Source organism: Pseudoliparis swirei, chromosome 8 (assembly GCF_029220125.1).
Source record: "Pseudoliparis swirei isolate HS2019 ecotype Mariana Trench chromosome 8, NWPU_hadal_v1, whole genome shotgun sequence".
In the NCBI taxonomy this organism is placed as follows: Eukaryota; Metazoa; Chordata; class Actinopteri; order Perciformes; family Liparidae; genus Pseudoliparis; species Pseudoliparis swirei.
In genome coordinates this window covers 2,971,631-2,995,533 of record NC_079395.1, presented here as the reverse complement: position 1 = coordinate 2,995,533, position 23,903 = coordinate 2,971,631, and the positions used below count along the sequence as shown (strand labels likewise).

Sequence of the window (23,903 nt, the reverse complement as noted above, 5' to 3'; positions counted from 1 at the left end):
AGTCCACCGTATGCTGACCACAGAACACGATTCATTCAGAAGCAATGGCCGAGGAGAAGAATATATATAATATATGTAATATATATATATATATATATTTATATATATATACATATATATTATATATATATTTATTATATATATATTATATATATATTATATATTAAAATTATATATATATATATTATATATATTAAAATTATATATATATATATATACATATATACATATATTATATACAGGACTGTCTCAGAAAATTAGAATATTGTGATGAAGTTCTTTATTTTCTGTAATGCAATTAAAAAAACAAAAATGTCATGCATTCTGGATTCATTACAAATCAACTGAAATATTGCAAGCCTTTTATTCTGATTTATTGCTGATTATGGTTTACAGCTTAAGAAAACTCAAATATCCTATCTCTAAATATTAGAATATCATGAAAAAGTATACTAGTAGGGTATTAAACAAATCACTTGAATTGTCTAATTAACTCGAAACACCTGCAAGGGTTTCCTGAGCCTTGACAAACACTCAGCTGTTATAAATCTTTTTTTTTACTTGGTCTGAGGAAATATTAAAATTTTATGAGATAGGATTTTAGAGTTTTCTTAAGCTGTAAGCCATAATCAGCAATATTAAAAGAATAAAAGGCTTGCAATATTTCAGTTGATTTGTAATGAATCCAGAATGCATGACATTTTTGTTTTTTTAATTGCATTACAGAAAATAAAGAACTTTATCACAATATTCTAATTTTCTGAGACAGTCCTGTATATAATATGTCATATATATACATATATATTTATATATATATACATATATATTATATATATTTATTATATATATTATATATATATTATATATATTAAAATTATATATATATACTATATACATATATATTATATATATATTAATATATATAATATATATATATTATATTAAAATTATATATATATATATTATATTAAAATTATATATATATATATAATATATATACATATATTATATATATATAATATATATATATCAAATAATATATAAGAGTGACATCGTCTTTTAATTTCTCAGCGGTTTCGTCAACTTTGTCTTTTTGAGACATTTAAACTGTTATTTCCTCCGTCCCAGGAAGTGACTCTGGCATCTTCTTCTTCTTCTTCTTTTCATATTCTCAACGATTACAAAACATTGTCCACACGGGTATCCGCCGTGACGTTGTGTTTCCTATCCTGGAACCAAATCCTCTCCGCTTGTGGTAATCCTCGTTTTCCAGCATCGAACCAAGAACACGTCTGACGTTGCCGCGGGCAACCGGACACAGTTTAATGTTCCCGCTCCAGCTGTAACATCAGCTTCATGTTCCTCTCTGAAGCCTCAGACTCAGCTCTGACCTTGACAGGCACGCAGCGGCCGAGGCTCCTCGTGAGGATCGCTAGATTTACTCATCCCATCTGCACGTTCGACACACACACACACACACACACACACTCTGGAAAGTGTGCCAGCTGAGCGGGATCGAAGGCTGCCTCATCTCTTACACATAATTCATCATGTCGCCCTTTTAACGACACCACCTGTGTCAACAGCATGGGGTCTACTGGTGTGTGTGTGTGTGTGTGTGTGTGTGTTGGTGTGTGTGTATGTGAGAGGATTCATGTTTACAGGCACGCTCGGATAACATGCAGGTCACATCTGGCCTGGCAACACTAGAGCCCCCAGACACACACACAATCACACACACACACACAATCACACACACAATCACACACACAGGCCTCGGGCCTCCGAGGGACGCTTGACCCCTCGTCCGCGACGCCTTCGTGTCGTCTTTCCACCTACAGGGATCGGGTCGCCGCCTCGTAAACCTCGCTCACTACAACTGAGACGTGAACCCGCCGCCGCCGCCATCAACCGGCGGATGGCGGGCAGCGTGGACAAAAAAAGGAAAGATGATCAGCGGAGGCTTCATTTCATTATCTTACTCAGAGGAAATATACACATTTATATATATATATATATATATATGTGTGTGTAGAAATATACATATATGTATATATATATATATGTAGAAATAAACATATATATATGTAGAAATATATATATATATGTAGAAATATATATATATATATTTCCACATATATTTCTACGTATATATATACGTAGAAATAGACATGTATATATATATGTAGAAATAAACATTTATATATATATATATATATACCTTTGTCTGATATCCATCAGTAATCTGCTCGTGGTGAAGCTTGAGGTGTGTATTTATTTTGAAGGTGTCTGAACAGCTGGACGACTCCTCCTCCTCCTCCTCCTCCTCCTCCTCCAGGGTTTGTGTTACGTGCAGAATGCATGAATGAGAGTGAGAGGAGTGAGACGTCGAGGTGTGTGAGGGACCTTCTTTTGTGTGAACGTGTGAACACACACACAGCTTGTGAACACACACACAGGGAGTCACGGTAACATACGTGGGCTTATATTATTCTATATTATATTATTCTATTTTATATTATTATATATTATATTATTATATATTAAATTATTATATATTATATTATTATATCTTATATGATTATATCTTATATTATTATATATTATATTATTATATATTATATTACAAGCGTGGACAACGGTTTCTTTATTTCACTCTGAACGCAAACAGACAGGTCGAGGTTGGATGATTATGTAGGTCAGTGTGTGTGTGTGTGTGTGTGTGTGTCTTATGAGTTAACAGGGTTGCATTTGTCCATCTGTGTATGTGTGTGTGTGTGTGTATGTCTAATGAGTTAACAGGGTTGCATTTGTCTGTGTGTGTGTGTGTGTGTCTGTGTGTGTCTGTATGTGTGCATGTGTTTGTGTGTGTGTCTAATGAGCTAACAGGGTTGAATTTGTCCGTCTGTGTGTGTGTGTGTGTCTGTGTGTCCGTGTGTGTGTGCGTGTGTGTCTGTCTGTGTGTGTGTGTGTGTGTGTGTGTCTGTCTGTGTGTGTATGTGTGTGTGTGTGTGTCTGTTGTTTGTTGACCATGATTGGTTGTCTGTAAACAGCCTCTCAGTGTCGACTGTCAATGAAACCCCCCCCCCCCCCGTCTCCCCCGTCTCCCCCGAAGCTGGAAAAACAGAAATGATGGTGGGAATTTTCCAAAATTTCTGACAGTCCTTGAATGCATCGTTCCACCGAATCTAAGGCTAAGAAATAAATAACGATATTTGACCCAAGTGTTTTCTTCTTCCAATACTTAAAAAGAAATGTCAAGAAATACAAAGATGTCCTTTTTTTTCATTTTAAGTCGTCTTTACTTTAACAACGTGGACACGGAGATCTAGAGAAACCATCGTGGGATCTTCACATGAGTTTACATCCTTGATTTCCCAGGTTTTGACTCTTTTTGTTCAAATTTCTGATATTCCTTGAACGCATCGTTCCACCAAATCTAAGCCTAAGAAATAAATAACGATGTTTCACCCAAGTCACTGAATTCTACACGTCTTATTTCAAATTCATACTTTTTTCTTCTTCTTCCAATACTTAAAAAGAAATGTCAAGAAATAAAAAATGTCCTTTTTTCCAATTTAAATTGTCTTTACTTTAACAACGTAGACACGGCGATCGAGAGAAACCTTCGTGGGATCTTCACATCCTTGATTTCCTGGTGTTGACTCCTCCTCTTCCTCCTCTTCAGGTCCCGAGTGTTCCCGTAACTTCACGGCCCCCCGCGGCGTGGTGAGGACGCCGGGCTTCCCCGACAAATACCCCAACAACCTGGACTGCATCTTCATGATCTTCGCCCCCAAGATGTCCGAGATCGTGGTCGAGTTCGACAGCTTCGACATGGAGCCCGACACCACGCCGCCACCGGGGGCGCTCTGCCGCTACGACTGGCTGGAGGTCTGGGACGGCTTCCCCGCAGGTGAGGAGGGAGGGAGGGAGGGAGGGAGGGAGGGAGATGGAGAGGGAGGGAGGGAGGGAGAAACTGAAAGAGAGAGAGAGAGCAAGAAACTGAAAGAGAGAGAGAGAGAGAGGGAGGGGGAGGGAGGGAGAGCGAGAGAGAATGAGAGCGCAAGGGAGCGATAAACTGAAAGAGAGAGAGAGATAAACTGAAACTCAGAGGGTAGATGAAGAAGAAGAAGAAGAAGAAGAGACGGATGAGCGGCGCTCGACCTTCAGATTTAGACGGGAAACAGACAGAGAGGAGGAGGAGGAGGAGAAACAAAGGATGGATGGCTCTCCCTGCAGGTGGAGGGGAAGATGAGTGATGGAGGCGAGCGAGGGAAGAGAAATAAATAGACGCAGACGAGAGGAAGATGTGGGCTGAAGGGAGGGAGGGAGAGGGGGAGAGAGAGGGTGGGGGAGGGTCACTTTTTGGATCGATCCATCCATCCATTTTCAATACCGCTTCATCCTCATTAGGGTCGCGGGGCGCTGGAGCCGATCCCAGCTGACATAGGGCGAAGGCAGGGTCACCTGGACAGGTCAGAGGTCATCTCAGGGCACACATAGAGACATACAACCATTCACTCTCACATTCACACCTATGGGCAATTTAGAGATCAAATAACCTGAGCATGTCTTTGGACTGTGGGAGGAAGCCGGAGAACCCGGAGGGAACCCACGCTGCCACGGGGAGAACATGCAAACTCCACAAAGAAGGACCGCCCCGACCGGGAATTGAACCCACGGCCCTCTTGCTGTGAGGCGACAGTGCTAGCCACTACACCACCGTGCAGCCTTTTGGATCGATGTCATCCTAAAATGTCAGAGCAGTTTTTTGGGAGAAATCGTGAAAGCACAACAACGGTTGTGATTTTCAAAATAAAGCTCATTAGCCGACTGACAGTTCGAGACAATACGACAATAAAAATAAATATATTTTCTGAAAAAGTTTCCAAATGCTGCTTCAAAACTAGACAACTGGATAATACTCGTTCTTGAATATAATATTAATAAAGTCTTGTCGGGACACTTCTCAGCAACAGGGAGGCGTTGGCACTGATTGGATGGATGTCAGAGTTCTTGGTATAAGTTGTTGTCGACTTTACAAAGGTTGGGATTTTCAAAATAAAGCTCAGTAGCCGTCCCGACAGTTCGAGCAAATCCGACAGAAAAACAACAAATATTTTCATAGAAAGTTTCCGGCTGCAGCTTCAAAACTAATAATCCTCATCAATGAAGTCGTCGCTCGGCCGTGACCTGACACACGGAGGGCGGACGCCATGACGGAGAATCCCTCGCAGCTCATTGGTTCCCTCACACGACCGCTTTTTGGAGAAGAAGGAGCATCCTGCTCTTCCCTCTGGTCACCGTGTCTTTGTTCTTCTCGGTGCCACCATTGTCGTCTAATTATCCGTACAGCGGGGGGGGGGGGGGGGGACAGTACTCGCCGCTGTTGCCCAAAGCGTCGCCTGACTGTAATGCCAGGGGAGGAGACGTGGCACAGGTACACACACGGTGACACACACTTTAAAGCTGTTCCAGCATACACACACGGTGACACACACTTTAAAGCTGTTCCAGCATACACAGCATGCCAGTGTGTGTGTGTGTGTGTGTGCAGATAACAAAGTGGGGTGAAGACCACGATGTATTCTTCATCCCATCAAACGCCGTCGCCATGTTCAACGTGAACAATCGGTCAAACATTCCCAGCATGCACTGCTGCTGCTGTTGCTGTTGTTGTTGTTGTTGTTGTTGTTGTTGTTCTTTGAGAGCTGTAATTATTTTCTTCAGAGGGATTTTTTTTCTTTTCTTGTGGAATTCAATCAGACAAACAGGGCTCAGTATATAATTATATATACATTTATAATTATTTTTCTTTATAAAGATTATCTGTCTGAAACAAATAAAGCTTTAAATCTTTTAACACTCTTATATACACATTTTTTTAATGATGCTAGAATTCCTGGAAATGGAATTTTATTTTGGATGTGAAAATGTTATAGATAAATGTAAATGCAGCCAAGCTGCCTGAAGGGGATTAGTCACTGATACAACTTCATCCCCCAGATTACTCTTTGTTTGTGTGTTTTTTGCTTTTTTTGTTTATTCTTTTACTTATTTTGCCTCAAATTGCTTGAAGAATGCAGAATGTGTGAATCACGTATTTTATTGACTAAACCAATCGATTCACAACGTCTTACCAACATATATATAAATATATATATTTATATATATGTATATTTATATATATATATTCATATAAATATATATATATAGAGATATTATATATATGTTATATATATATATATATTATATATTTATATTTATATTTATATTTATATATATATATATATATATCGCGTCAGGATAATGAGTGCCGCTGCTGACAGGAGATCAGCTGCTCGTCGGGTGTGTTGTTGGACTCAGATTCAACAAACTGACTGAATCTGTTTTGGGGGCTTTTCAATCAAACCTTGTTGTTGTTGTTGTTGTTGTTCATGTAGGGCAGAAAAAAAGGAACTGAGTGAATAATAAACTCTGCAGTTGACGAGCGATGATGCTGACGTTCTCCTTTTTACTTCTGCTCTCTCCTCCTCCTCTTCCTCCTCCTCCTCTTCTTCCTCTTTTCTTATTTTACCCTTCTCCTTCATTTTCTACCTTCCTTTCCTCTCCCCATCCCTCCTCCTCCTCCTCCTCTTCTTCCACTTTTCTTATTTACCCTCCTCCTCCTCCTCCCTCCTCAGTGGGCCCCCACATTGGCCGGTACTGTGGCCAGACGTCCCCGGGCCGCGTGGTCTCCTACACCGGCATCCTGTCCATGATCATCACCACGGACAACGCCATCGCCCGGGAGGGGTTCTCCGCCAACTACACCATCCGGGAGAGGAGCCTCCCCCCGGGGCGCGAAGACGAGGGTGAGCAGCCGGAGCCGTGATGAAGAAATGTGTGTGTGTGGGGAGGAGGGAGGGGTGGGGGGTGACATGTGATCTGGCATCATTTCCTGGATGCGTCCCATTCGTCTTGGACAGGATCCTTTAGGTACAGGAGCTGGTCTGCACGCGACCTTTGACCTCTTGACCCTTTTTTAAATGTCTTTTTTTTTATGGACTTTTTTATCCATAAAAAAAAGACAATGAATAAATGATGAAAAGTCGGCGGCGTAATCTCCAATGTGGCATCTGAAGATGTTTTTTCATCCAGATAAATGTTTTTTTAAAACACGTTAAATTTATGATTACATAATAATGATAATGATAATTATTTTATGTCCCAGAGTTTTCAAAACGTTTCCTGTATGGAAAGAAAAGTACACTTTTAATAAAAACTGATAATTTAAATAATATTTATTTATATAGCACATTTCATTCAGACTACGTTGCCGTACATGTAAAATAATAATAAAATAAAACCTTCCCTTTTTCAGATAAGATAAATAATAGTGGTCGCAAGAAATCGTGATTTAAAAAATATCAACAAATTAACTGGAAAACTTTTCACATTTAAAAAGAATATTTCACCACTGGAAATAATAATAATAATAGAAATACCATAAATACCACTGAAAATAATAATAATCTAAAAATAATACTATCAATACCACTGAAAATAAATAAAATAATTATAATAATATTATAATAATACCATAAATACCACTGGAAATAATAATACTAATAATAATAATAACAATAATAATAATATTTCAATAATACCATAAATACTACAGAAAATAATATTAATATGAGATAATACCACTGATAATAATAATAATAATTCCATCAATACCACTGAAAATAATAATAATAATAATAATAATAGTAATAATTCCATCAATACGACTGAAAATAATAATAATAATCTAATAATAATACCATAAATACCACTGAAAATAATAATAATATAATAATAATACCATAATATTTTAAAAAGTGTAAATAAGTAATTGCTCATAAAATGACTGAAATAAGTTAAATTATATATATATTAATGTTTTAGAGTCCTGGTTGCATTTGGTTGCAGTTTATTTCTCTCTTTCCCCACGACACATTTAAATTAATACTTTAAGACTATAATTATATCGTATTTCATACGTTACGATTCTTTTATCACCCAAACGTAACTTTAGACCCTTTGGGGGTCCCGGCCATCAGGTTGGACACCACGGCTCTCGACCTATACCCGACTGTGTTGAAACATATTGGCTGACGCGGGGTGTCGGGTTTCTGCAAAGAAACGAAAAAATAGAAGAAAAAACTAAAAGAACGTCGATCGATCGTACGTCAATATTTCTCCTGTAGTTGACGACGTCATCGACTTAAACCGTCACCGGTCGATAAGTTTGGTCCCATTTCATAGTTTTAACTTTTAATTTAAAATGTGATAATACAAGTTTTAAAAAGCTCTTTGCAGACGTTGTTTAAAAAAACTAAACGTTGTTGTTTAAGTTAAAAGGAGCCGGTCGGCCCCGTGGAGGGTTCAGGTATGTCGTTACCCCCCCTTTAGGAATGTGAGTGCTGTGGAGAGGTGAGTGTACGTACGGTCCCCACGGTGCCACTTTGGGGAGGAGGACATTCCTCATTTTACTGCTGCTAATTGATAATTGACGACTCAAAAGTCAGGCGGCTGTGTTCGTGGTCACGGCTCTCACATTCAGCGTAGACGCTTTGATTGTTTATATATATATATATATGTATATATATTTAAACAATAATATTAATATTATATATATATGTACAAAAGGGAAGACATTTTCTGTTATCTTTTTTATGTTTATATACATATATATATATATTAACATGAATAAATAAAAATAATAATAATAATAATATTTTCCTTTTTATATATATAAATATTATATATCCACATATAATATATTCATATATTTATATAATATATATATATATTCATAAAAAGGAAGATATCTTCTGTTATTTTCATTTATCTTTATATATATTTATTTATATATATATACATATATATATATATTTATTTTTATCGACCTGGCTGAACATCAGCTGGACTCTGAAGGTTCAGACTTCACGGTTCGTCTCCGTCACCTTCAAGAGACAAGAGACGACCTCCAGCCGGGCCTTTGATCAGCTTTACGACCGCTGACCGGGTGGGGGGGATTTTATGTCTTTTTGGGGACGAAGAGGTGGAGGGACTGTGAGGGAGACACGAAGGTTCTCTCATGAATTAAAAAATAAGAAAGAAAACAAAAAAACATTTGAAATGTGAGATAGTCTGGAGGTGAAGTGAAGCGCCGGCCGGCTCCAGAGGGGAGGAAGCTCCTGATTGGATGATTTAAGGGGGCCTAAAGATAACAAATATAGACGATGAGTTTACGCTGCGGTCTTTTTGGTGATGCCTTGAGAGAAAAGTCCTCTCTCTCTCTCTCTCGCTATCTATCTCTCTCTCTTGCTCTCTCTCTCGCGCTCTCTATTCTTAGTTTATTTGGGAAAGATGTAAGTGTGTTTGTGTCTGTCTGGCAGACGTTGATGGAGACACAGCCCCCCCCCCCCACAGCCCCCCCCCCCCCACACACACACATAAGTCGAGATGGCGCGGCAGTGTCCAGTCGCCGTCGCGGCAGCTCCGCGGAGATTGTGCGCTCTTTTAGTTTTTGTGTTTATTTTTAATATTTTCTTTGCCACAAATACATCGGCACTAACAACATACGACCGCAGCACACTTTTGGACATAAACTTTTGCGCAAAACAAGGGTTTTTGTCCACTTTTTCCATCGATCCAGCGTGGCGGCAGAGATCGACGGCGAACCACAACAACAGCAGTGGAGCCGCTACTACGGGAGACGACGAAAACATCGAGGAACGGAGCGGAATTCGGAACAGACTGAGAGTTCAAGCCCACCGCCCACCTCTGCCCAGCATCCTTCTTGCTAACGTCCAGTCTCTGGAAAATAAGATGGATGATTTTAGGGCAAGGATCAGATTCCAACGGGACATGCGGGATTGTAATATCTTTTGTCTGACGGAAACTTGGCTGACCCCGCTGGTGCCGGATCGAGTCATATGTCCAACCGAGTCCTTCTCTGTTTTCCGTGCAGACAGAACGGAAGAGTCTGGTAAATCTAAGGGTGGAGGGGTCTGCTTCATGACGAACAACATGTGGTGCGACCCCAAGAACATTAAGACTCTTTCTCGTTCCTGCTCGCCGAACCTGGAACATCTGACGATCTCATGCCGTCCATTCTACCTTCCCCGGGAGTTCAGCTCGGTCATCACCACAGCCGACTACATTCCACCACAAGCGGACACCGACGTAGCACTATCGGACCTACATGATGTGTTATGTCGGCATCAGAACAAGTATCCCGACGCGGCTGTGGTGGTGGCTGGGGACTTTAACAAGGCAAACCTAAAAAAAGTCATGCCGAACTTTCACCAGCACATTACGTGTGCTACCAGAGGGGAAAGAACGTTGGACCACTGCTATACGCCATTCAAGAGAGGCTATAAGGCTGTCTCTCTCCCTCCGTTAGGGAAATCAGACCATGCCGCCATTTTTCTGCTTCCGGAGTATAAACAAAGGATCGCGGAAGCGGTAGTGACGAGGAACGAATGCGGTGGACTGACCAATCAGAGGCTGAGCTACAGGACGCTCTGAGTATTGTCGACTGGGACATGATCCAATCCAGTTCCAGTGACGCCAGCGAGTTTGGAAGTAGCAATGAGCCTCATAGCAACGCTAACGGACACCATCGTCCCCACGGTAAAAGTTAGGGTCTTTCCTAATCAAAAGCCGTGGGTTGATAGATCCATCCGTGAAGCTGTGAACGCCTGCACTGCTGCCTATAACTCCGGTCTTGTATCCGGCAACATGGACGAGTACAAGGCAGCGGTCTATGGACTGAGGAGGCGGTGAAGAAGGCCAAAGGAGGTACCGAGACAGAGTGGAATCACAGATGGAGCAGCGACACCAGGCGCCTATGGCAGGGGCTACGGACTATCACGAACTACCAGAGCAGACCTCGCGCAATGGTGAGTGCCGACGCATCCCTAGCGGACGACCTGAACTCATTTTATGCACGGTCTGAGGCTAGCAACAACAGCGCTAGCTCGCCGCTAACAACAACACCGTTAAGCGTGAGCCGAGGTGAGTTCTACCGCTGGGGATGAACACACACTCTCTGTGACCGAGCACAGTGTGAGGAGGGCTCTGTTGAGGGTGAACACCAGGAAAGCTGCAGGTCCAGATGGCATATCTGGGCGAGTACTGAAGACCTGTGCTAACCAGCTAGCTCCAGTGTTCACCACAATATTCAACCTCTCCTGGCTGAGTCCGTGGTCCCCGCCTGCTTCAAGAGATCCACTATTGTCCCTGTGCCCAAGAATGCTTCTCCAGCATGTATGAATGACTACCGACCGGTGGCCCTCACCTCGGTGGTCATGAAATGCTTTGAGAGGCTGATAAAGGACTACATCTGCGCCTTCCTCCCTTCCTCCATGGACCCGCTGCAGTTTGCTTATCGCCCAAACAGATCCACGGATGATGCTGTCTCCCAGGTACTGCACACCACACTCTCTCATCTGGACAGCCAGAGGGGGGGCTATGTGAGACTACTGTTCATTGATTATAGTTCAGCTTTCAACACCATAGTCCCCTCCAGACTGGCCGGCAAGCTGATTGAGCTGGGACTGAACACCCCCCTGTGTGCTTGGATCCTGGACTTCCTGACCGCCAGGCCACAGGTGGTCAGGGTGGGCAGACACACCTCCAAATCCCTCACCCTGAACACAGGATCCCCCCAGGGTTGCGTCCTCAGCCCCCTACTGTACTCCCTGTACACACATGACTGTGTGGCCAGGTTCAGCTCCAACACCATCATCAAGTTTGCGGATGACACAGTGGTGGTGGGCCTGATCTCCGACAACGACGAGAAGGCCTACCTGGAGGAAGTTGCTGATCTGTCACTCTGGTGCCAGGACAACAGCCTCATCATGAATGTCACCAAAACTAAGGAGCTGATTGTGGACTTTAGGAAGGTACAACAACAGAGGACGTACTCACCACTGGGGATTAACGGGACTACTGTGGGGAGGGTGAGCGGGTATAAATACCTGGGAGTCCACATCACCGAGGATCTGACATGGTCAACAAACACAGACACTCTGGTGAGAAAGGCAAGGCAGCGCCTCTACCACCTCAGGCAGCTGAGGAAATTTAAAGTTTCCCAGAGGATCCTTCAGTCCTTCTACTCTGGAGCTGTAGAGAGCGTCCTGACAGGAAGCATCACAGCCTGGTTTGGCAACTGCTCCGCTCAGGACAGGAAGGCTCTGCAGAGAGTAGTGCGTTCGGCTGAGCGCACTATTGAACTACACTCCCACCCTGCAGGACTTGTACACCAGGAGGTGCAGAACCAGAGCCGCAGGATCATGAAGGATCCTCACCACCCCAACAACAGACTGTTTCAGCTGCTGCGGTCAGGCAGGCGCCTCCGTAGTCACGCTGCAAGAACAGAGAGACTGAGACGGAGTTTCTTTCCTCAGGCCATCAGGATTGTGAACTCCGACCTCACCAGGACCCCCACATAGACCCACACAACTGCCCCTCTTAGGCACACACACACACACACACACACACACTTACTGTAAATATTGTGTTGTTTTTTATTTGTAAATAGTGTGTACTTGTTGCCCTTGCACATTCCTGCTGAGCATTGCCACTTTCATTTCACTGCACACCCTGTGTGTGTATGTGACAAATAAAACATCTTGAATCTTGAATCTTGAATCTTGAATCTTAAGTACTCACGTCTGCCCCCCCCCCGATCCTCTCGGTCCGTCTCTTTGTCTCTGAGAGGGATGAGGACCCTCTAAATGACTTGATGACATCATCAGCCACCGCGCGACTTGATGACATCATAGGCTCCTGTGTGGGTTGATGACATCATCGTGTGTGTTCCTGTGTATCGTGGAGTGTGTGATGCGTCACTGGATTATGAACATCATGAGTCGTAGTTTGAGAAGAAGCTGTGAGTTCAGCTGTAACGTTTTTCTTGATGGGAACATTAAGGAAATTAATTGGAGAATTCTTCTGTTGTTTTGACACTTTTCTCCAGCACATTGGAGTTGAAACAATAAAGTGGTGACTTTAAACTTTCCTCTGTTTACATACAGTTGTTGTTGTTGTTGTTGTTGTTGTTGAAGCCGGTCGACGTCTTTACTGCATCGAAACCAAACGGTGTCTTTCAGATTAAAATGTCATTTAGTGACAAATTACCAGTTTTTCAGCTGCAAATATATATTATAATACAGTTATATATATATATATATTATATGTATATATACATAATATATATATATGTATATATATATGTATATATACATAATATATATGTTTGTATATATATGTATATATACATAATATATATTTTTGTATATATACATAATATATATGTATACATATACAGTATATGTATATACATAATGTATATATGTATATATATATGTATATATATACAGGACTGTCTCAGAAAATTAGAATATTGTGATAAAGTTCTTTATTTTCTGTAATGCAATTAAAAAAACAAAAATGTCATGCATTCTGGATTCATTACAAATCAACTGAAATATTGCAAGCCTTTTATTCTTTTAATATTGCTGATTATGGCTTACAGCTTAAGAAAACTCTAAAATCCTATCTCATAAAATTTTAATATTTCCTCAGACCAAGTTAAAAAAAAGATTTATAACAGCTGAGTGTTTGTCAAGGCTCAGGAAACCCTTGCAGGTGTTTAGAGTTAATTAGACAATTCAAGTGATTTGTTTAATACCCTACTAGTATACTTTTTCATGATATTCTAATATTTAGAGATAGGATATTTGAGTTTTCTTAAGCTGGGGCGGCTTTAGCTCAGTGGGGTAAGAGGGCCATCCTGCAACCGCAGGGTTGTGGGTTCGATCCCCGCTCTCCCCATTAGTTGCAAGTCGAAGTGTCCTTGAGCAAGGCACTGAACCCCCAGTTGCTTCCCGGGCGCTTCACCGCAGCCCACTGCTCCTTAATAACTAAGGATGGGTTAAATGCAGAGAACTAATTTCCCCTTGGGGATTAATAAAAGTGTATATTCTATTCTATTCTATAATCAGCAATATTAAAAGAATAAAAGGCTTGCAATATTTCAGTTGATTTGTAATGAATCCAGAATGCATGACATTTTTGTTTTTTGAATTGCATTACAGAAAATAAAGAACTTCATCACAATATTCTAATTTTCTGAGACAGTCCTGTATATATAATTATATAATAGATATATATATATATATATATATAAAAGGGAAGATATCTTCTGTTTTTTTTCATATAAATCCAGCCCTAATTGTAAGAATATTTATTTATTATTGGAGTATTTCTAATTCTTCCATTTAAATTTGAATACCAATAATAAATACGTTTGAAATATTATTTCTTTAGAAATATATATATATATATCTATTTTAACTCTTTGTTGATGGAGTTCTTGTGCCTCCACAGCCTTCGCCTGCATGGAGCCTCTGGGCATGGAGTCGGGGGAGATCTCCTCGGACCAGATCAGCGCCTCGTCCCAGTACAACTCCAACTGGTCCCCGGAGCGCTCGCGGCTCAACTACCAGGAGAACGGCTGGACGCCCTCGGACGACACCGTGCGGGAGTGGATACAGGTGGGTGGGGTTGTTATTGTTGGCCCGGCTTTCGGAGTCTGATGTCACCTCCGGGGATGAAAACGGGCAGTTACTTATTGAGAATAAAAAGTTCTACATTTGTCAGGTCATTAACGTGCATATACATTTTTCAGAAGTAGAGGCACAGCTCGGGGGTAAAAAAAAAGGCTTTAATTTAGCTTCAGTCATCATAAATTCTTCACAGAAAATATGTTTGGAAATCTTTTGCACACGTGAACAAAGTCAAATCGTCGTCTGTTCATCGCGTTCAGCTCCGAAATCGATAGGAACCGGAATCTGATTTGTTTTGGATCCTCTTAAGAAAAACGGGCGTTCCTCGGTTGGTTATTTATTTAAATCGTGCCTCTCAGTTGACGTAGCAGCCTAAAAATAAAAATAAAAATAAAAGATACGACCAGTGTTTATATTTCTTCAACGTATTTGATATCTTTGTTCGATATTCAGTTACTTAAGCTGTTGAGAATAAAGAATAATAAAGATGTCAGGTCATTTACGTTCATATTCATTCTTCAGGTTTAATTTAGCTTTAGTCATCTTAACTAATTAATTTAGCTTTACTCCTCTTAAGTTATTAATTTAGATTTAGTCCTCTTAAGTTATTAATTTAGCTTTAGTCCTCTTAATTTATTAATGTTGCTTTAGTCCTCTTAAGTTATTAATTTAGCTTTTGTCATCTTAACTTATTAATGTTGCTTTAGTCATCTTAACTTATTAATTTAGCTTTAGTCCTCTTAAGTTATTAATTTCACTTTAGTCATCTTAAGTTATTAATTTAACTTTATTCATCTTAAGTTATTAACTCAATCATCTCTTTGTGCAGCAGAATATATGATTATTTATGTTTTCTGTGACCGCGTACAAGCAGCAATGAAGGAAAAAGATAAGTTGGAAAACATTTGCACACGTGAACAAAGTCAAATTGTTTATCACGTTCAGCTATAAATTTATTGTTTACATATTTTGTAACTTTTTAAACAAAATATGACATATTTCTGACCTTTTTCAAACAAAATATGGCATATATTCTTCCTTTTGTAGACACGCACGTGCTTTACCGATTAAGTTATTTAGCCTCGAGCCAAACTGAACCCTGCAGGTGATCCAGATGGACCCTCGCTGGTCCTTCTGGGGCCCGGGCCGGTCCCATTGTCCAGGACGGGAACTCGTAGAGGAAGACTCACAATGGCCCCTCGCGCTGAGAACGGAGCCCTCACTTCCTTCCTGTGAGGGCTACAACAGGAAGTAGACAGGAAGTCGGCATCGGCACGCTGGATTATTAGCAGAGGCTCCCTATTGTCTGTCTGGGGACTTCTTTTAGCTCCCGGGCCCCTGAGGGACGTCCTATGAGGCCCCGAGGTTTCATAGAGGTGGACGGGTTTATGCTGCGCCCCGAATCCAACACGCTTCAAATGTGTATGAGCATAAAAGTGGATTTAATGTACATGTAATAAGGACAAAATATTAGAAATCAAACTAATAACAGATTTTTTAAATCATCTTTAACATTATATGGAGATAAAAAAACATCTTGACATCGGGTTCATTTTGATGCCTTTAATTTAAATATAATAAGGAAAAAATATTAAAATCAGACAAAGAAATAAAAGGTTTTTAACCATCTTTATCATTGAATGGAGATATAAACATATTTACATACAGGAGGTTATACAAAATTAAATGGAAATTAAAAATTAAAGCTACTATGCCAAACTTTCATTTCGTTGATTCTGGCGGCCCCTGTGGAGAAAAGCGGTATTGTTTTCCGAGCGCCAGAGTCTTTTTTTTAAAATTATCTACTTTTCACTTAACATTAAACTCACGTTTCTCAGTCCTCCGTCATGCAGAGGCATCGTGATATAATTTAAATGCCTCCTTCATATCACCGCTCACGAGATGTTGCACCGGTGACTCCTCAGTCACGCGCTCCCTCTCGTCACGCTCGCGGCTAGTTCGTTGTGTGTGTGTGTGTGTGTGTGTGTGTGTGCGTGGAGAGATTTCTAGATATAAATACATATGTGTGCGTGTGTGTGCGTTTCTGGTGTTGAAGTAAAGCTTCGTGGGCAGACCGTCCCCCTGCCACAGTGATTTATAGCTTTAGAACCAGTGCTGCCCCCCCACACACACACACACACACACGACTCCGTGAGGCGTCTGAGTTATGACTGGTGATTTTTTTTATTATGAGAATTTTTCCATTTTCATTTGATTAAGCGCGGCGCGGCTTCACCTCACGGCGTTCCATCCATCTTGCTTGAGAAGAAAATTATGACGTGGTTAATTCCTGCACGACCGCCTCCTCCACTGCAAACACCTCTATTATTCATTCACAGGCATTTATATTTTATTGAGACTATTTTCAGGTTGCCCAGACAGTGAGATCATTATTTAGCTTGTGTCATATATAAATATATATACATATTATATCACATTATGCACTGCAGACATCCAGCGTGCGTGAAACAGAAAGTCTCCAGAGCCGTAAAACACATTTTAAAGATTGATCGAGGAGTTAACTGTAAAGTTCAAGTAGGTCTTTGGCAGTATTTTGACATTATGTTTATATCCTCTTAGATTTTGGTTGTCGTCACATCGTAATACGGCAGACATGTTGTCTTCTTCTGGTTTGGAAGGCTGAACTGCATTAATGTGAAATCATGAACCCACCAGACTACTAGTTGTTATATCATTTGCCTTTACCCACTTAGTCCTTATATGATCCACTTTAATGATGATTATTTATCAAACATATTTTTTTTTGGAGAAGGAATATTGTGGTATTTGATTGTTCTCCATGTTTCCCTGCAGCCCTATGCTCAAGTAGAAATACTGCAAAATTGTCCAAAAGTAAATGAAAATTAAAGCTACTACGTAGAACTTGAATTCTGTGTTGATTCTGACGGTCCCTGTGGACAAAAGCGGTATTGTTTTTCCGAGCGCCAGAGTCCCTTTAAACTAATGTTTTTACTCATTTAACTACACATTAATGTGAAGTCATAAACCCACCAGACTACTAGTTGTTGTATCATTTTCCTTTACCCACTTCGTCCTTATATTATCCACTTTAATGATGATTATTTATCAAACATCTCATTGATGGAGAGGTATTTTTGGAGAAAAAATATTGTGAAATTAGATTTGCTATGCTCGATTATAAATACTACAACGTTACGTCTGCAGCAACACAATCTCCAAAGTAGAAGGTTGTACGAAATAAAAATGGAAATTAAAGCAACTACGTGGATTTTTTATTTTGCGTTGATTGTGGCGGTCCCTGTGGATAAAAGCAGTATTGTTTTTCCAAGCACCAGAGTCCCTTTAAAAAAATGTTTTTACTTATTTAACTGCACAGTAAACTCCCGACTCTCAGTCCTCGGTCATACGGAGGCATCGCTGTTTAATTTTAACTGTTTCATAACCGTTTAAAAGTTCCATGTAGTAACTTTGACCTCGTAGGCGCTCCTCTACAAGTGTGCTTCTGGCGGTCCCTGTGGACAAAAGCGGTATTGTTTTCCTGAGGCCAGAGTCCCTCTCTAAACAAGAAAAACTCTAATTTTACTGCACAGTCTCTCATTCCCTGGTCTTACAGAGGCATCGCTATTAAATTCAAACTGTTCATAACCCCGTAGTAACTTGTAAGTAACGTTAGAAGAGCGACTCGGTATTAAACGTACGCAGTGCGTCCGACCCTCGGAGACGCTCCTCTACAAGTGCATTGACTTAATCGGATAGCGTGATGCGAGCCCAGGAAAGGCTTCCTTCCCCTCGCCGCCTTCAGGTATTTATAGACGCCGGGCCGTTTGTCTTCGGGATCTGTTTTCGACGCCTACCAGGAAGAGCTCGGCGGCGGCGGCGTGCATCTGGAGAACACGTTCGGGCCTCGTGTGAGCGGGTTTGTTATCGTAGGCGGAGCAAGAAGAAGGGGGGGGGGGTTGAGAGACAAAAGATCCCCCAGAGAGCATCAAGAGGTCTCGTTACCCCCGACTACAGGAATGTGAGTGGAGTGTCAATAACACAAATCAGACGAACACGGAGACAAACAAAAAACAACAGAACAGATTAAATGAGAGTTATGTCATTCATGAGCTCAAAGAGCCCCAGAAGACGAGACGTAATGAGCCGGATATGTTCATCTGGATAGGAAACCTGGAGGCCGCTCGAAGAAAGTGTTTTAAAAATGACTTCTATCTCTCATCGATGCCGAGGAGTCGTTTAAAGAACAGTTCACGGCGAGGTTTGACGGGCCGGAGCGTCTCCACGGCGATCAGAAGACTCGTAAAGACGAGAGTCCAACCAAACGCTGGGGGATGCTCCTCCAAGTGAGACATCTTCAATTAGTTTTCATGCATTCTTTAGGTTCATTAGATTGTTGCTTCAGGCTCCAATAAAGGAAATATTTCTAAAATCTGAAAAATAAGACCTACTTAATAACAGAAAGGTGTCATTTTAAACTCGATGCACTTTAACAGTTTTAAATAAGGTTTCAAAGTTATTTAAAAGATACTTAATTTTGCTGTGTGTGTGTGTGTCATTGTGCAAGTTGATGCATATCATCTTCCTTTTATGATCACACACACTCAGCCAGAAAAAAATGGAAACGTAAAAATAGGAAATACAGAAATAATACCTCACTACCTAACTTCAACCATTTTTAATAAGGTTTAAAAGTCATTTAAAAGATAGTTAATGTAGTGTATGTGTGTCTGTGAGTGTGTGTGTGTGTGTTGTCATTGTGCTCACTGATGGCTGTCTCTGCTAGTTTATGCATAACCACAACGTCATCTTCCTTTTATAGTCACTCACACTAATTTAAAAAATAGTTAATTCTGCTGTGTGTGTGTGTGTCATTGTGCTAGTTGGTTTGTAACGTCATCTTCCTTTTATAGTTACTCAAACTCAGCCAGAAAAAAATGGAAACATAAATATAGAAAATACAGAAATAATATCTACATAACTTTAACCGTTTTTAATAAGGTTTACAATTAATTAAAAAGATAGTTAATGTAGTGTGTGTGTGTGTGTGTGTGTGTGTGTCATTGTGCTAGTTGATGCGTAACATCATCTTCCTTTTATAGTCACTCACACTCAGCCATAAAAAAATGGAAACATAAAAATAGAAAAGACAGAAATAAAACCTCACATATTTCTTATTTTGTGATCCTGTTAATGTCTTTAGTCGACGTCAGTCTTGAACCAAAGGATAATAAATAAACATTATCCTCCCAACAATAACTCAATGACACGTGGAAGGAATGCAGTGAGACGGCTCACACGCATAATCCTGTAAACACGCCACCAACATGAGCGGCGAGACAAGCCAGAGCTTTTAAAAAGATTAAAGAAAGGCGAGCGTGTGAAAAGTTGCGGGACTTAAACCTCCGCTGAGAAGTGAGTAATCGGCCTCCGTCTGCTGCTATCGCTGCGCGGCAGAGTCCCGCGTTGGCAGGAAGTGGCGAGGTTTAAAAAAAAAACAAATTAAATCTCATTGCGCCACACTTGACTTGAATTATGTCCGCGCATTTTTTTGATTCCCTCCATTAAATAAAAGCTCTGTTTTCTCCGTGGCCTTATTGTAGGCGCTGCCAAGCGTTGAGTAATTAGGAGATTGGAGGAGCAATTAGCTTCATCTGATGGAGGACGGCTGGAGAACAGCTGGCCACTGGATTAGTGGCAGAGCCGCTTCCTGTTTGCTCTGGAGGTTTTTTCATGTCGAGCTTCGTCTGTGAACGACATCGGAATGTTTGCTCATCGGGGGAAAAGTTGTTCGTGTAAGAAGTTGAACTTTCGGAGTCAAAGCTTAGGGGGAAAGTCGCTTTTTTCCACATTTTTGAGAGTTTTTTTTATAGTTTTCTCAGCTAAAACAGAATTTAAATCGTCGTTTTCATCGTTTTTGTATTTAAATAATGTCAATATTCAGTCAGTTTCTGTGTTATAGTTAAAGGAATAATACAATTTGCTTGGATATATTTGCAATTTCATCTGTTTATTGGAATTTGTATCTGTTTTACATGAGAAGACTTCTGTTATTTGCATTTTATTGGTTTATGTATGTGGATATTTCCTTTTCTTTAACTTAACCTGTTTCATATGAGTTTACAGGGTCTCGTAATATTTAAATCTGGAAGCAGAAAAGTGCGATATAAATATTATTATTATGTGTTTACAAGCATTTCCCAAAACTGGGACCAAGATAAATCTCAGGGTTCATACGGTGATTTAAAGCAAGAATTATTATTTCCTTTTCTTAAACTTAACCTGTTTTATATTAGTTTACAGGGATCTGGAAGCAGAAAAGTGCGATATAAATATTATTATTATGTGTTTACAAGCATTTCCCAAAAAAGATAAATCTCAGGGTTCATACGGGGATTTAAATCAATAATTATTATTTCCTATTCTTTAAACTCAACCTGTTTTTCATGAGTTTACAGGGTCTCGTAATATTTAAATCTGGAAGCAGAAAAGTGATAAATAAATTATATTATTATGTGTTTACAAGCATTGCCCAAAAAAGATAAATCTCAGGGTTCATATGGTGATTTAAAGGAAGTAAATATAAAAATAATGCTGTAAGACAAATTAAGCTTTTCTGACTTTCCCTTTAAAAGCCTATAGACATAAATCCATCTCAGATATATATAAACATCACTCTTTGGTATTGAAATGCTCCAAATCTTTCATTTTACGAGGTCACAAGCTAAAAATGTCTGGAAGCCACTTGACTGAATAACTGTTGATGAACAAACGAAACTCTTCCAGCAGCTCGTTTGTCTCATTTCACAACAAAACTTACGCGGTGCGTTCGGGGGCGACGCAACCCCGTGGGAATTTAGATTAGAAGGCGGCCTCGAGAACGGATTCCCACAGGGGTCCTCCCTGTCCGTCGCGGAGCCCACACCAAACCCACAGGGAGAGGCTATTTTCTGCTTCTGCCTCCCGTGTACAGGATGACGGCGGCGGCGCCTCCACGGTGAAATATAATTACACGCCGTATGTTTCGCATGCATCCCACATGCTGGAGTATTTTTATGGTTATAATAACTTAACAAACAGACAATTGTCTTGAGTTGGAGTGGAATGAAACAGTCACCTCAATTAATACACGAGATATATGAAAATAAATGGATTCCCGGGAAATTTGGAGGAAGTTAAGATGAAAACTGTATCGTATTCTTTATTTTAGATATTTAAGCGTTAGAATATATGTGAATCAGGCTGTCAGGCTTTCTGTTATCACTCCTGCTCTCTTTGATGATAACTATCTTTTTATTAATCTTTTTCTTTTTATTATCTCCAACAGCCTTAAAATACCTCGGCCATCTGAAAAAGCGCTTTTTGTATCTGTTATTTAGCCCTAAGATGATAATTTCATGAGGAAACTGGGGAGCGGAGCCACGAGATGAGATAACAACACTGTCATTTCACTTGGAGTTACTTATCTTAAGAATGGCTTTGAACTGCTGGTTTAAATATACGCTTACAGTCGGTTTTTTGTTCCTCCTTTTGTCAGAGTCTAAAAACCAAAGAAAATGTTAACACATTCCGTACGGTTGAATTTTTAGTCACGTCTGGTGAATTCACTTCATCCACGAGAGAGATATCAGCTGTTTTAAGCTTTAACAATTAGTAGAAAGGTGGGATTGATAATCCTTAAACCTGCGTTAACAGGACTAAGCTCTTGACCTTCTCCATGTGGACTTTACGCGTGCGTCACTCATTTACAGGACAAGCTAACGGCTAACGGCTAAGTTTCCACATGTGTGGCGTGGAAATCTCCACATTAGTTTGTTCTGGTTCCTTTTGTGCGTTTCTTTATGACTATGAGCTAAATCCTCAGCACAAGACGTGTAAATCTTATTCGTCGAGCACATTAGCCTGCTAGCTTGTCGCGGTAGCTAGCTAGGTAGCAGTTAGTTTGAGTTTAACCCTGATACATGTGTTTATTTTTTAACCGTGATCATTGACGTTTTTGGGGGAACTGCTTGTCGTTTGTTCCCCCGTCAGATGATAGACCGATTGCAGTTTCCTCCTGGTTTGTCTTTACAGAGATCGAGGATCTGTTTAGATTAGCTTAGCGCAAAACCTGGAAACAGGAAGGGACTAGCAGCCATGAAAAATAGAACACGCTGCCTTCGTTTATATTCGTGCTGTGTTTAAACGATTAAAATGATGCATCTGCTATTTAAATTCTTGCAAAAGCTTACCTATTTCCTGAAATATGTTTAAATGTTGACTCTTTTCATGTTCAGGAGTATAAACTACAGAGCCAAAGAAATGACTACGTAGCATGACCTTAGCTGAAAATACTTGTGTCTGTTTTTTGGATTGTATACTTTGTCCTTATTTAAGTTTTTTTTTAAAGATATATAAATAAATTCCATTTAAGGGATTCCAATTCAAGCGAATTCAAAGGCATTACCACCACGCAACGTGTGACCCCACTGCAGAAATACATCCGGGGGAAGATCTCCTTGAATCGGACTCTGTCCGTTGACCCGCGTCTTGTGCTTTCTGTGTTTCCAGGTGGACTTGGGGTTTCTCCGATTCGTCACCGCCATCGGGACGCAGGGGGCGATCTCAAAGGAGACCAAGAAGCACTACTACGTTGGCTCCTACAAAGTGGACCTGAGCTCCAACGGAGAGGACTGGGTCACCGTGAAGGAGGGCTCCAAGCAGAAGGTAGCCCAACCCTCCTGTACCTCGTGTAGATGAGTTCTGGTCAAAGGTCTCATTAGCATCAGAATGAATTTCTCTTGCTCTGAAACTCGTCTCCGTGACGTCGACTCAGAGAGGAGCGGATAGCTTCCAGAGTTTCTCTTGACGTGGTACAAGTACATACAGGACTGTCTCAGAAAATTAGAATATTGTGATAAAGTTCTTTATTTTCTGTAATGCAATAAAAAAAACAAAAATGTCATGCATTCTGGATTCATTACAAATCAACTGAAATATTGCAAGCCTTTTATTCTTTTAATATTGCTGATTATGGCTTACAGCTTAAGAAAACTCTAAAATCCTATCTCATAAAATTTGAATATTTCCTCAGACCAAGTTAAAAAAAAGATTTATAACAGCAAAACAAAATCAAACATTTGAAAATGTGTTTCCAGGTGTTTCGAGTTAATTAGACGATTCAAGTGATTTGTTTAATACCCTACTAGTATACTTTTTCATGATATTCTAATATTTAGAGATAGGATATTTGAGTTTTCTTAAGCTGTAAGCCATAATCAGCAATATTAAAAGAATAAAAGGCTTGCAATATTTCAGTTGATTTGTAATGAA

The 23,903-nt window shown here is 40.2% G+C and overlaps 1 protein-coding gene across 2 annotated transcripts in view; it reads left to right on the top strand.

Moving 5' to 3' along the window:
- LOC130198196 (neuropilin-1a-like) overlaps positions 1–23,903 on the top strand; it is a 71,515-nt gene that overhangs the window by 28,494 nt on the left and 19,118 nt on the right. For both annotated transcript variants that reach the window (XM_056421337.1, XM_056421336.1), the window contains exons 4-7: positions 3,689–3,916; positions 6,687–6,857; positions 14,434–14,600; positions 23,142–23,297. In XM_056421337.1, coding sequence (XP_056277312.1) covers positions 3,689–3,916; positions 6,687–6,857; positions 14,434–14,600; positions 23,142–23,297 — 722 coding nt within the window. The remainder of the gene's footprint in view (positions 1–3,688; positions 3,917–6,686; positions 6,858–14,433; positions 14,601–23,141; positions 23,298–23,903) is intronic.